Source organism: Pantherophis guttatus, chromosome 13 (genome assembly GCF_059756535.1).
Source record: "Pantherophis guttatus breed Tessera chromosome 13, ASM5975653v1, whole genome shotgun sequence".
Classification (NCBI taxonomy): Eukaryota; Metazoa; Chordata; class Lepidosauria; order Squamata; family Colubridae; genus Pantherophis; species Pantherophis guttatus.
The window spans coordinates 19,844,395-19,859,427 of NC_142075.1; the positions used below are offsets into that span (position 1 = coordinate 19,844,395).

The following is a 15,033-nucleotide window of genomic DNA, read 5'->3' on the forward strand; positions in this document are numbered from 1 at the left end:
AAGATCTCCAATCATATCTGCCCCCATCAGTAGTAAACATCTTCTTATATATATAAAAGTAAAAACAACCACCCGAGTGACATTATAATTGTATTCCATATAATAATAATTGTGGGTTTCATCAGGATTATTAATTTCCATCATCGTATTGGGTAACAACCCGATCTTCTGCATGTCCCAATGTGATTCTCTTGCCTTATAATTCAAGATAATTATAATATATTTATCAACACAAAAAGAAGTTTCAAAATAGATAATTCAAAACCATCAATTTGAGGCTCTTTCCATGTCCCAAAATTACGGCAATGCAGAGATCTGCCACTATCCTCAGGATGATATTGACCAATATGTCGCCTCCTCTATGTTTTCACATAATCATTCATATTTTAAAATCACTGGCTTCACTGTTGCTTGGGTTAGAAATTTCTATTTTTGTACAACCTATTTCTTTTTTTGTTTTCTTTTTGTGGGTTTGACCTCCATCCTAATTTTTTGTGTCTCGCATTTCTTTTTTATCCCTTGTATATCCTCTAATTGGTTTCCATGCTTGTCCTTGCCTTGATAAGTCATCACATTAAAATCAGATGGCACTTCTCTCAAATTTGTAGATAATCCAGCTGGGGTATCCGATAAATCCAAAGGCAATTTATCTGGTACAGTCTCTGTCTTTAGTTCCAGCTCCTTCTGCTTATCCTGTATTATATCTGAAGACGTTAAATTCATTTTCAACCTATTTTGATAAAATTCTTCCGCCCTTTCAACAGTATTTAACTGGTATCTTTCTCCTTGATATCTCAATATAATACCAACTGGGACGTCCCACCGGAATTGAATATTTCTCCTTTTTAACTCAGACACCAGAAAGCCAAATTTCTTCCTTTCCATTAATATCTTAGGTGGGAGTTCCTTGTAAATCCAAATCTTTCTTCCATACAATTGCAAATTAGAATTGAAGGAATTTTGCACAATTTTATTCCTAATTTCTTTATCTGAAAAATAGATTACCACATCTCTAGGCAATTGCCTTTGCTTGGCAATCCAAGAGTTTATTCGATAAGCTCTGTCAATCCTACAAAACACTTCCTCAGGTTGAATCTTTAAAATCCCAGCTAGAAATTCAGAAGATATTTTCCTTAAGTCATCTCTGTTATTTTCCTGCAAACCTCTAAGTCTTATTGCATATTCTGTGAAATTATATTGTATCTTTAGAACCTCTTTTTGAATCCTCTGTTCCAGATATTCTACATTACCAGACTTTTGGTCAGCATCCATTAACACAGAGGAATGTTTTGATGATGTTGCTCATATTGAGAAGAAGAAATGGACTGAAACTCCTCTGATTTTAGGAAGTGAGTGCATGAAATATGTAATCGTTGCACTACACTACACTACACAACCCCTAAGATATAATTGTGACTCACTGAATGATCTGGAATTGGTACAGCCCACATAATAGACTGAACCATCAGCCATGGTTAATCAGCTGTCATAGTTAGGGTCACACAACACGTGAATGCAAAGCACATTATGGGTTTGTCCACCTAGTTACATTCTTTTAACCTAACTGTCATGCTGTATTTTTTTTTTTCAATCAGGAGTTTAACAAGCTTTACAAATACAGGTGTCTATTGACTTTTCGCACATGGGTTCACCTTAAAGAGAATTCTATTATTTATCTTAAATCCCCAAGTCTTTACTTCTAGCTATATCTGTATTTTAGTGAATCTGAAATATATGTGCCAACAAATAAATGTCAACTCTTAGCAACCACGTAGATTTTTTCCCCCCTCAAGATCCTTTAGGTGGTTTTCTTTTAAAATAGTAAATGCTTCTAAATACTTGTTATTAATTTTATTAATTGCTACACTAGCAACTTTTGTTATGATGCTACAGACAGTGATATTGCAAGTAGATGAATTAGAAAAAACAATTACAAAAGGAAAGTAACAACAGCTTAAGATTTCTTTCATTCCAAATATTTCAAAGAGCATAGCTGACAATTTTTTCATAGTATGCATGCATCCATAATTTGTCAGTCTTATGCTGGAACAGTCCAAGCATTATATTGAAGTAGATAGCAATTATTCTGTTCCACGTTTTCTAAATATAATTTTGTACTAATATTCAATATTCAGTTCTGCTCCATTAAGAATCAGCATAGACAAATAATTGGGGTACGGAGAACACGCCTTCAAACCCAAAATGCTGGAAACAGAGATGGCACATCTGCAAGTTTCCTTGTAGAGAATACCAAAATGTTTCTTAATGCTAGGCACTGTATGTACAAAAGACACAATTTGGAAAGCTAGATAATCTAACATTTACATTTTTCTAAGATTTTTAAAACAGACAAAAAGGGTTTGACACTAAACTTCACTTGATTCAAGTTCCGTTTCATTTCAGTATCCCTTTGATCAAAGGACTGCATTAGGACAAAACCATGCTGTTATTTAATAATTTCATTCACAATAATTATGTAAAAAAAACAACAACCACAAAACCAGCAATTGGATAGGTTCATATTGTATGTTAAGGCATCATCTTTATTTAACATTTTGTATGTTTTAGAAAACAAAAGATCGCTTAACCCAACGAAGCAGCCATACAGATGGGAAACATGGAAAATTGTGATGCTTTAAAATCTTCAGGAGAAAGCAAGCTATGAATCTGCACAATATTGTAATCCAAAATACATATCTGCAGCTCATCTCAACCTTGGGTTGAATATTGATAGACAGTTTATTTAACACAGTTCTGTACCAAACTATTATTCTCAACCTCGGCCATTTTAAGATGTGTGGACTTCAACTCCCAGAATACCCCTGCCATGTCAGCTGGGGAATTCTGGGAGCTGGAAGTCCACACATTTTAAATTGGTCAACATACCATTTCAGACAAGTGGCTGTCCACACTCTAGTCATACATTCATTCACAGCAGTCCACCAGGAAAATCTGGTTTGCAAAGGCAAACAATAATAACAAATGTTCTCTAGGTACAGGTGGTCCTTGACTTATAGTTCATTTAGTGACCAGTCAAAGTTATAACAGCATTGAATATAGTGACGTACGGCCATCTTTCACACTTACGAATGTTGCAGCATCTCCATGGTCGTGATCAAAATTCACTCTTGGCAACTGACTCATATTTATGACAGTTGCAGTATCCTGGGATCATGTAATCACCTTTTGTGACTTCCTGACAAGTAAAGTCAATGGGGAAGGCATATTCACTTTGCAACTGTGTTACTGATTTAACAACTTCAGTGATTCACTTAACAACTGTGGCAAGGAAGGTCATAAAATGGGGCAAAACTCACTTAACAACTTTTGGTTAGCAACATAAATTTTGCGCTCAATTGTGGTTGTAAGTCTAGAACTACCTGTACATTCATCTACAGTTGATTAGACTAGCAGTGAACCCCAAGTGTTGTAGCCCAACACATCTGACTAGAGGATACAGGATTCAGGAAAAATGCAAAAAATCATACAAAGCTTAAATGTAGTGCTTGTTGTCATTCTTGAACATGTCTGACTTCAAACTTTACAGTAAATCTTGCCTTTCTTCTTCTCTTCTATACTGGAACTGGCTTCCAGTTTTCACAGCATGGCACTAAGTTTAGAATATCTAAATTGTTTTAAAAAATAAAAAACTGTAGTTTACAAAACTCATTTTCATGTAAATGATAGACTAAAAGCTATCATTTCAGATCTTAAACATATGAGATGCACGATGACTCTGTAGAATTTAAATCTATGCTGCCAGTTTATTTGAAGTTAATAGGCATTTATATTAGAGCCAATTGTCAGAACGAAGACAACTGCTTTTGAAATGCATTTTTATCCAAGACAATAGAGTTTAAATAAATAATGTAAAAAATGAATCAGAATAAATACATCCAGGTTGCCAACACAACAATGCAGGGAGTGACTTACAATATTTGGTAATGGTATGTAATAAGCACAAGATAGCGCATCATAGGGCAAAATAATTTTTTACCTTAGTATAGGGTCACAGTGATCCCATAAAAAGGGCAAAACTGAGCAGGAAATGCAAATAACTACCGTAGGAAAAACGTTTCAGATCAGGCTTCATTCTCAAAACTCAACACTAGTGCTCAATTTCATCAACCATTTTTAAGTGTAATTGCTCCTTTTCACATACAACACAAATTCAGAGTTCAATATGAAGTATATTCTATTAATATATTTTGATTATGAAAACAGACAGTTGCCTACTGAACAAAAAAGTCAATTCACAGTAGGCGATGTGGTGCACAGTGGATATTAGTCCTCAGCTAATCCAGGAAAAAACACCATGTCAAGGTCAAAGAGTCACAGATAACAATGGCAGATGCTCCTATGTGAAGGCACAACTGTGAAGCAACTATGAAGTTGTATTACTGGCTGGAAAGCGTATTACTATAGGGACTTAATAGTTTAAAATCTCTCTTGCATAATCCACCTCATTTCATGTGGAAGTAAGCCTATCTTTCCTCTATATTTATTTCTCAGTACAATTCCACAGCCAGAAAAACAGCTTCCCTACTACAACAGGAAACAGCATCATTTCCAGTGTGCTGTCTCCTCCTTGCATATACCTGCGGCATCACTAACTAGAAGCACAGGTCTTTGCAGAAATGTTGCCTGCTCAACAGGAAGTCCATCATCTACCAATCATACACTTGTGTTTATTATTCATCTCCCAGAATCAAAGCCAGCATCCCTTTCTGTGAAAATTAACACTACGGGCCTGCACTGGGAAATACTTTCCTTGTTGCCTTCAAACACATATCCTGGTAAACCAGAACTGAAACAAATTGTAGCTTACTACTAAGTAAACAGGATTGCCCCTACTTTTCTTTGGGAGGAAAACAAATAAGGTTGGATCTATTCATAGTTTATTTAGCAGAGTGTGCAGACACAGGATTTCTGATTTATTTATTGTAGGTGGAGAACAAACATAACCTTTTAGCTTACCTTGAAATCTCAATGAGGCTGCTGGACCTGGAATCTCCTACTCCTTGCTAAGAAAGTAAGGAGTGGCAAAGGTTGTTTTCTCTATATATATATCAGCACATTCTGTATCTCAATATGTTGTAATCTGCATTTTTCCAATATGGAATTTATGTTGAATTAGGCATTAATAGGATAGCCATATCATTTTAACAGCAAAACACTCTTAACTGGATATTTTAAAAATGATGCATTGTAAGAATTGGACAAAATAAACCAGTGCACTTCAGCAGGGAAATTCTAGAAGGTTAACACAGAAGAGTCACAGTGTGAAAACTATTTGAAAGAAGTATTTTGGACTAAGTACAAGCCTAGCACCTTCTAGTTATTGATGAAAGTGGTCTCATCTTTTTTCAAGCTCCCAAGGATTCCTTCAAAACATTTGCATATCATAATATCAACCAAACAATAATCTCTTGTATGTCTAATCCTAAAAGTAATTTTCTCTTAAATCAATATTTAGAAGCTGCAAAACTTATTCATTTCTGCAATATACTAAACTTTTTTTTCTGCCATCCTTGAAACGAAATATTCTCAGAATCACAGTTCCCACATGTGTATATTTACATTTTCCACCCTTTAAATATTACAGCCTCATAGTCAATACAATGGAAAAATGCTGGGTCTCATTTTCGGAGAACCAAAGTTCAATAATATTTATTTTTACTCAACCTTTAAACATCTGATGACACTTCCACTCACTGAAGTCTAAGGGAAATTTAGAAATAGCATTGGCACGATTTGTCTTAGCACCCTTCCACACAAGGGCTCTGAACCCATCTAAGTTTTGTATCTAATTTATCATCATCCATCATCAGCTGGTTTGCTGACTTGATTGTCCTCAATTATTTAAGTTTCATTACCTCAGTAGGCCTACTCTAATTAGTATTAAATCTGGGTCTAATCCAATGCAGCTATTAATCACTAAAGTCCCATATATTAACACAGACAACAAAAGTCTATTTAGATTGATACAGTACTTCTTATTTCTGTTAGTCTGATATTAAACAGATTATACTTCAATTTAAAGCCCTGCTCATCTTGCATCCTTCACTATTAATTTTCGACTAATGAAAGCACTTGATAGCACACTTGAGTGATTGCCTGTAGTGCAGCTGCTTTGCAGAAAACAGGGCAAACAAACATTTGCATGATTGTGCCTCCTAAGAGTATCTCTATATTAAATGTGGCACTTAGGCCACACTTTTAACCCCCTGTGGTTGATGTGAAGCAGCCACATTGTTAAATTAGATAAACACAGTTCTTCCTATGGCTGAATCTGCTTTTGAAAAAAGTAAATTAAAATACATCTTACGCTTATTAAGCTCTTTGAATAATATGCTAAATATTGAATTTCCAGAAGGATTTTTAACTTACTGTTTTACACAGACTACTTTAGAGGTATTTAATTATAAAAGGTCATTTGCCTCACAGCTGTGCATTATTAAAACTTTATGAATATGCATCAAGCTTCTGTAATATGAAAGGAGTTACACGCTGAACCTCCAGCTATATATCAGTATATTTTATACTTTATTTTGTTCCTACAGGGACCGCAATACTAAGGGACACTTAGCAAGTTACAGAAACAGGCTGAAAAAAATCCACAGGGTCACGAGTTGGCAGCAAAGAGACAGATGTTTATCCTTTGCTGCCATCTAATAGCTGACAAGATGTTTGCACCCCAGATTTAAGTAGTTCTAAATATTAGTAAAAATCAATTAACCAGGATTTAGCATATATTTAAAAATGTCATGTTCACTTGTGCCACATCAATGTCACTTCTTTTAATTTCCAAGCAGCCAAAAACAGTTTTTACTTGTATCCTGTCTCCTTAAGTAATTGTAGAAATACTTATGCTTTTTTAAAAAAACAACACTTCTGTATCTTAATATTCCTCAGCATCTGTGGTATTCTAGCTAAAGCTGTTCAGCAGCTGAATTCAAACACTGTGCTAAGCCAAAGTTTGTTTAACCAGCTTGTTATTAAACAAATCATAATTAACTTGACACGTTAAACCATAAATCACAATTTAGTAAGAGCTAAAACCACATAAACAAGCACATAATAGCTTATGTGAATCCTGCCATAGATATCTTAAGGTTCTAAATAACAAATGTACATTAAAGCAAATGTTGAGACAGCCCTTTGCTCCAACGTGTTGGAGTAAGATATTATTAAATTGATAATGTAAACCTTAATTCAACCAATTGCCTGGGTGCTAAGAATTAATTACTATATGTTGTTACCCAAATATATTTTTCAGTCTAATAGATTTTCAGCTGAATAAACTGAATAGTTTATCTTTTTTTTACAGTCATGATTTAGTTAATGATAAGGAATTTCTTAGAACAGCTGTATGAATTTTGAATTGGTGCTTATTTGTCCTACTGAGCTTATTTCTAAAGACAATTAGGGATGAAACTGAAAAAGATCCTGCCAGAATTGTTTACAGGAATTTAAACAGGCTTTAACTTCTTTTGCATTAGTTTCAGGCTACATTATTTGTGCATTATATGGAGATGGTTTGGCTACTTAATTCCTGATTATAATAAATGATATTATTTTATTTTCTTATTATATGGTAATAACTTAAAAAAAACATAAAAAACATTTAAAACATTTAACATTTAAAATTACATTCTCTCAGAAGGCAAAAGGTATTTTCTATAACATCTCAGCTCTTGAAGTAAACTTAAGTTCATTCAACAGCCTTAAACAAAAACATGTTAGAACAATATCCTAATTATCAGTTCCAGGTTTTAATCCTTCCTGATCCTTTCCAAATTCCTCCCCCCCCCCTTGTTTCTTTTTAGACTTAGGACCTCAACCCAACCATTTCCCAACAACACTGCTGTACATCACAAAGCCTCTTGCCCAACAATAAAACACCAGAAAGGGAACTGCTTTTCAGAAACTCATTTACCTCGATCCGGCTTCATTTTCACGCCAATCTTTTCTTTCCCTTCTCGGGTCCCAGCCAAAAAAAAAAAAAAGAGAGAGACCAAGAGAGTCCTTCGGCTTCCCCAGCTGTTTTTCTTCCTTCCGCCCTGATGTGGCTTCTCACCACCAGATTCCTCCTGTTTTCTTCCTCTTCCCTGGGGAGGTCGGAGTCCCCAAAAGAAGGGAGGGGGGAGGGAAATCCAGCCTTTTCCCTTGACGGTTTACAAAAATCGGTAGCGTCCAGGCCTCCTCCTCCTCCTCCTCCTGGTATTCATTGTGTGGTGGCAACAGCAGTTGGATGGAGAGGGAGAAGCTAAAGGCAGTTTGTCTGTCTCTCTCTCTCTCGGTGGAACTTGCTTGCCTTCCTTGCCAAGGTGTCCTCCTTTGACACGGCGTCTCTGAACCGATCTATTTATAAACCTGCCGGGGCAAAAGCTTGAGACAACAAAAGCTAACTCCCCTCTCCCCCTTTTGCACTCACACTCACACCCCAATCAAAGGCTCCCAAAGCCCAGAGCCTTCTTCGGGGCAGTGTCACCCCAGCCTGGAGTCCATGGCGTTTTACCTGTTCTACCGCCCGCCTGCCCGCCCGCCGGGAGGAGGCCTCCCAGGCGCCGACCTCCCCCTCCTCCTCCTCCTCCTCGTCGTCCCTGACTCGCGTCTAGCCTAAACCATCCTTTTTTTTTTTTTTTAAATAAAACGGGGCCGTCTAGCAAGAGCGGCGGCTCGTCATCAAAGGCGAGGGGGAGGGCTCAAGCTCCCGGAGAAACAACAACGCCAGCCCGGCCGAGTCGCCGCTTAATCCCGGCGGCAGCAGCAGGAGGAAAACATCCCCCACTCAACCCCGTGTCCAGACGCCACGGGACCCCGAGCAAACCCAGCCACGTCTGAACGGAGCGGAGGGACGGGCCCCGAAATGGGGGGGGGGTCTTCGCGGCAGGGAAGGGGTGGAAAGGAGCCACGGGGGATGGGATGGGAGGGGGGGCGGAAAGAGGCTCAGGGCCTCATGTCTGCCCAGCAACGGGCGACACCCCCCCCCCGCGCCGCCTTCCCCGTCGAGGGGTCCGAGGAGAGGGTGACCCCCGCCCCGCCCCCCTCCCCTCCCTCCCCTCAGAGATCGCCTCAGCTGGGAGTCGTCCTTTTCTCCTCCCCTCCGCCACGGCTTCTTTTGCCCTCCCGGGAGGCGTCACAGCCTCATCGCGCTGCGCCGCCCGCCTCTCGCTTCTCCTGCTCGGCGGCAGCGGCGGCGGCGAGTCTCCTCCCTCGGGGGGGGGGGGTGTCGAGTCGAAAAGAGGCTGCGGAGGGGCCTCTCCGTCGTCCCGCCCGTCAGGAGCCGCGCTGAGGGGCTTCAGCCGCACCGCGACGACGCTCCTCGCCGCCGACGCCGACGCCGACGCCCGCCCGGCTGAGGGAGCTCCCGAGGCGGCCGCAGGGGGTTCGCCATGGCTCCGACGGGCCCCTCCTCCTCCCTCACTTCGCAGCGCCTGACTAAACTAACTCTCCTCCCGTCCCGACGCGCTCAGGCTTTTCCCCGCCCCGGTCGGCGAAGGGTCTCCGGGCCTCCCTCTCATGCACCGCCGCCGAGCCCCCCACCGCCCGCCATCCCGCTCGGCCAGGCTCCTGTCAAGCGGGCTCACGCGACCGCGGTCACGTGGCGCGGCGGGGGCCAATCGCGGCCCCGCTCGCGCCGGGAGGTTTTTTTTTTTTTTTCTCCCCCCCCACCCCCGGAGGAGAAGCGCTCCGTCGCCACGGCAACCGCGGCGGAGCCTTGTCAAAGTTAGGCCCGAGTTGGCGAAGCGAGGCCTAAATCGACCCTCCGGGGCCGGTCGAAGTTGTTGAGGTGGGGAAAGGAGAGGAGAGAAGAGGCCGCGCCTCCGGTTCTCTGTCGGCTGAGCCGGCAGCCGTCCCAGACAGTGCAGTTTTCTGTCAACCTAACGAGTCCCAACTCCTCTCCGGACGGGAATTTGCCCTCCCAACTTCCATGGCGAGCCGTGTTTGCGAGGGCCGGTTTCCTGAGGGGCAGGAGAGGCAGGTGCTCTTTTACGGATTCTTTTTTTTTGCTTGCTAGGTTTCGCCTCCCGCCTTTTCGCCAGGAAGTCAAGATGCTGCGGGGCGCGCGCGGCACTCCTGCTTTTCACCCCACGGTGAAAACCACCGCCCTGTGAGGTAGGCCGGGTGGAAGGAAAGAAGGAAGGAGAAGGTCCGGCCCGAAGCGCAGGTGAGCTTTCCTGCCCGAGGTTGGACTTGATACCCCACTGCCGGTCTGACACTTAAACCCCCGCCTGCTGCCACGTCCCTTTTCCCCATCCCTTTCGGATCCCTGAGCCTGGAGAGGCAGAAGCAGCATCCGACTTTAATACTATATTTAATAATATATTCATTCCTCAGGGAAGGCCTGGCCTGACTAGCTGCAAGGGATGCTATGGAGGGCCTATGGGTCAGTAATGGCAGAGATCCCCCTTCAGATTTTTAGGGGGGAACCGAATTACCTCACAATGGTGCAAAGAGAAGAGACCGTGCAGCTCATCAAACCAGGAGAACCTAATTCCTTTAGAGAAGTGTGATTCGGGAATATCATTTATTATATATTTATTATATATAAACATGATCGATAAAGTAAGTAAATAAAAAAGGGATTTTATTTGCTGCATTTCTGCCCTGCTTTTTCTCAAGAGAGCTGCGGGTGGTCTAAATCAGAGTTTTTACATCAAAACTGTGTTTTTAGGGTGCTGTGAAAACTCAGTGGGATTCCCTGGGGTATTAAAGGATATTAAAAGGGTGGGGGAAAGTACTCCAATGAAGCAGACAAATTTCTATTCTTGGAGCCTTGCCTCTTGATCTAGGAGTTCTGGGTATATTTTTCAGATTCTGCAGTGTGAAAAAGCTTGAAAAACTCTGGTCTGATTAAAAATCCTTCAGTCATTTTTATCCTCAATCAGTTTGGTCTAGTGCCGTGATGGCGAACCTTTGGCACACGTGCCACAGCAGGCACGCGGAGCAATATTGGTGGGCATGCGAGCTGAGCTCCGGCATACATGGGTGCGCTGGCCAGCTGATTTTTGGGCCTTCTGGGCCCAGCGGAAGTCAGGAAACAGGCTGTTTCTGGCCTCCGGGGAGGTGGGGTAGGCCCATTTTTTGCTCTCCCCAGGCTCCAGAGCCTTTCTAGGAGCCTGGGGAGGGCGAAAACGGCCATCCCCACCCCCCGGAGGCCAGAAATGTTTCCCAACTTCTGGTCCCACTGGTAGTCCGGTGGCCCACTGTGCCATCGCATGCCAAAAGCGGGGAGAGCACGGAGGGGTCATGCGCAGGGGTGGGGCACATAGAATTATGGGTGTGGGCACACACACGTAACACCCCGCACTCCCCCCACTTTTGGCACTCAATGGCAAAAAGGTTAGCCATCACTGGTCTAGTGGTTAAGGCATCAGGCTAGATACTGGGAGAGTTCAGGCTAACTGGGTGATCTCGGGCCAGTTCCTCCCCTTCAACCCACCTCACAGCGTTGTTGTTGTAGGGAAAATAGGAGGAGGAAGGTGTGTTGGATATGTTCGTCGCCTTGAGTTATTTGTGAAAATAATAAAGGCAGGATATAAATAAATGAATAAAAACATAAATAAATGACAGGTTGACGTGTGAGGGAAGTGACTGGGCTTTGTGTTCAAGTGGGACTTGAATTTGGGGTTCCTCAGCCCCAATCCAATACCTTAACCTTGCAGCATCTCTCAGGGAGGGGTCAAAACAGTCAAGGTGTTCATAGCTGTGCAATAAAAGCCCTACCCCATTTATGTGCCTTAACCTGCACCTCCTACTGGATTTCTTTGAGTTAAAACTTAATGGTGGTTGCAGCAATGTTTGCCTTTATGTCGCAGTGCTATGCTTAATTACCTTGTGCCTGGAATTCTTGGGCTAATAACTTCTGGACTTCTCTTGGGGACATTGCTAACTGAACTTTGCTTATTGCTAAACAATCTCCCTGATTTTGACCTACATTGATGATCTTACTTTTTGGACTACCAGTTCCATTTTACTCCTGGTTACAGCCATCTCTGATATTTTGTGACCTGCCCCAGGATTTTACACAGACAGACTGGCTGTTGGAATTGTTTCATGCAGGACTAATTTTAAGTAGTTTCTATTAGTGTCATTGGATCTTCCCTCCCATTTTCCCCACTTTTTCTTGTTTTGATACAGTATGGTTTTTTTTATTGTGATCTCTCAGTCTGTTTTCTCTTTGCACCACTGGATTCTTGCTTTACTTGGTGTGCCATTGGGGAATATCATTTGACCATTGTTCATTTTCCAGTTTTTGCAAGGTGGATAGTCTGTTTGTTCACAAAGATCAGGTTAATGATCATACTATTGAGTAATGCAAAATAAGCAATACTATCAAATGTCCCAAAATTTTGGCTTAGTAGTTGCCCAGATGCACGTTTATGGCACTCTCTCTTTTTCCCAAGATAGAGTCCTGCTTCTGATATCACACAGGAATCTTTTGAATGTGAAGAAAAAAAATCAACCCCTACAAGTAATTTAATGTATTATATTAAGTAGCCATTTCAGTTTGGAAAATATATTTGATGCAACAGTGTGACGTTACTCAGTGTGATAGCCAATTGTGCAATCAGGATTAAACAAGTTTAGCATGATGTAGGAAAATGTTAGAGTTACAGTATAATTTTTTTAGACTAATAATTCTCAACTTTGCAAAATCATTATGTTGGATTTTTTCCCCCTATAAATGCTGGGGGGAAAACTCAGGCATGAATTAACAGTTGAACTGTACAAATAAGAAATGCAAGTTAGGCCCTGATCATCTAGAGAAGGGGAAAAATCATTTTGTACATGAGACTCTTCTGTCATTTATTACTGCAAGTTCTGTCAAGTCACTGAAATTATAATAGGGAAGGAAAAATTTATACCCTTGCCGTTGTAAGTCAGATAGAAAGGAGGAAAAGCCTGCTCTGTGTTTGCAACACCACTTGGTCTTCCATAGAAGTACAAAGGGGGCCTCTTTTTACAGTTTTCACTGTCACAATTAGGGTAACATCAGTGTGTAACTTCACAAGCAGCCTTATAAGAATGAATGGGCAAGTGGCTACACAACCACTTGTTACAGAAGGTATAGACTTATGGTGACATCATCCATTTGGAGGGGGAATTCACATGGAAAGACCAGTGTTGACAGAAGGATTTATTTTGCTACACATCCTCTTTACAACTTGACCATTATCTTGTGGCTCAGAGCCAATTCTTAAAACACCACACACATACTGTTCTGAGATACACACTATGTGCTTTCCACTCCAGTCTTTTGGCATGATTACCGATTCAAAATGGAAAGCTGACATCTAGTCTGAATGAAGGGAAGTATGTGCTGGGTATACACAGAGGTGGAGAATTTTGCAGACACGGTGGAGAGCTTTTGGTTCCCAGAATTATAGCTGCACAGTAGCACTTATTTAAGAGCACAAAAACAATTCAGTATATTAAAATCTAATACGTCACACTCTGGCACGTGCACACCCATACAGTATGCATCTGAGGTGCTTGTTTCATTTCTCTCGGGCAGAAACAATAAAATTTTTCACCAATGAGCACTACTGTAATGTTGTTCTTCCTTCACAGTGACTCATAGCCCTATTTAAACTTTGTAATTTGCTCTGAGGCGATCTCTCCCTCATACCCTAAATGGCAGCCCTTGGCAGCTCCACTTGCCTACAAACTTCCTCTGTTCCCTATTGACCTTTCACAACTATAGCAGTGCAGTGGTAAATGCACACAGACACACCAAGAAGTAAGTCTAGTTCAGCAGAGCTTGTTTTCTGGTAAACATCTATGTAGTCAGGCTAGAAATATCCTCAAAGCTTTACACATCACATTTAACTTGGCTTGCCTCTGTTCTAATCAACGACTCCATTTCCAAATGCTCAGTCAAACTAATAACCTTACCATAATCTCTTATAGGCACCACTCCTGCCAGCCTGAACATTCTGTTCTGATGCAGGCTACTAAAATCTTTCCCCCTTTCAGGTTATATGGAGAAGTTAAAATCATATACAGTATCATGCTAAATCAAAATTCCATGTTGATGTAGCATGATACTGTATATGAATCCTCTGTCTGTATAAATGTCCTAACAAGAAAAGGATCTGTGCAAATGTTCAGCCCCCAGATAAACAGACAGACAGACAGACTGACTAGGAAAAAACTTCAGTCAGTGTAAGCAAATATGGCACCTTCTGGACTTCTTAACTACAGCTTTTATAATCCCTAACCAGAAAGTTATATAGTAGGTGGAAGTTGTAATCAAACACTTTGGGAAAACATCAAACCAAGTAAACAGATTTGCCTGCATGGTTGCTAAGTTGTGGTTTATTGAGTGAACTTGGCTCAGTTCACCCAACACTCAGTGCAACCAAGTCATATTTTACGTCTGGGAAAAATTATCCTAAGAGTTATTTAGGACAGCAAGTGGAAAACAAGTACTGTATTCTAACCTAAAAATGAGACTAGCCTAGTCTCACAGTTAAGGCTACAGAGGAGTTAGAATATGTAAACTATCATTATAGCTGGGCTGCAAAGAGTATTAAGTCATAATTAAGTCATAAAGCCGTCTTGAGTTATCTATAAAAATAACAAAGGCGGGACAAAAATATCTTAAATAAATAAAGTGGAATTTTGCCAAAGGAGCACAACACTGGGGAGAAGAACCATGTTTACTGCAATGATCATTGGTTTGCCTGCTTGTTTTTTTGTACAAATTGAGGGCTACAAGACCTGAATTTCTAGGGATCTGATTGGCTTTCAGTATACCTGGGACAGGTCCTATTGTTAGCTGAAGTGGGCCTTTCAGGAGGGTAGCATCTCCTTGTTGGGGAGATGAAATGTTGAGATTGTTAGCTGATAAAAAGATGGGAGGGGTGGATTTCTCTAGTTTGCAATACCCTTGTAGGGCTTGTTTGGGCTATGTTGTGAGCTGTTGAAGAGGTTTCTGTTCTTTGGTCTAGATGGGATTGGGAAGGATATCTGGGGCAGAGTCAATATGATGAAATTAGGCAAAGAAAGGAATTGGATTTG

General features: G+C 41.3%; 1 protein-coding gene across 3 annotated transcripts in view; it reads right to left on the reverse strand.

Annotated features, from left to right (window-relative positions):
* The window catches only part of ATOSA (atos homolog A), a 29,086-nt gene extending 19,477 nt beyond the window's left edge, over nucleotides 1-9,609 (reverse strand). Inside the window, exon 1 of one of the 3 annotated variants that reach the window (XM_087878173.1) lies at nucleotides 7,940-9,609. In XM_087878173.1, coding sequence (XP_087734299.1) covers nucleotides 7,940-7,955 — 16 coding nt within the window. In that variant the 5' untranslated portion in view covers nucleotides 7,956-9,609. The remainder of the gene's footprint in view (nucleotides 1-7,939) is intronic. The other 2 variants (XM_087878174.1, XM_087878172.1) reach the window with 2 other exon arrangements.
* Between the last annotated feature and the right edge of the window lie 5,424 nt (nucleotides 9,610-15,033).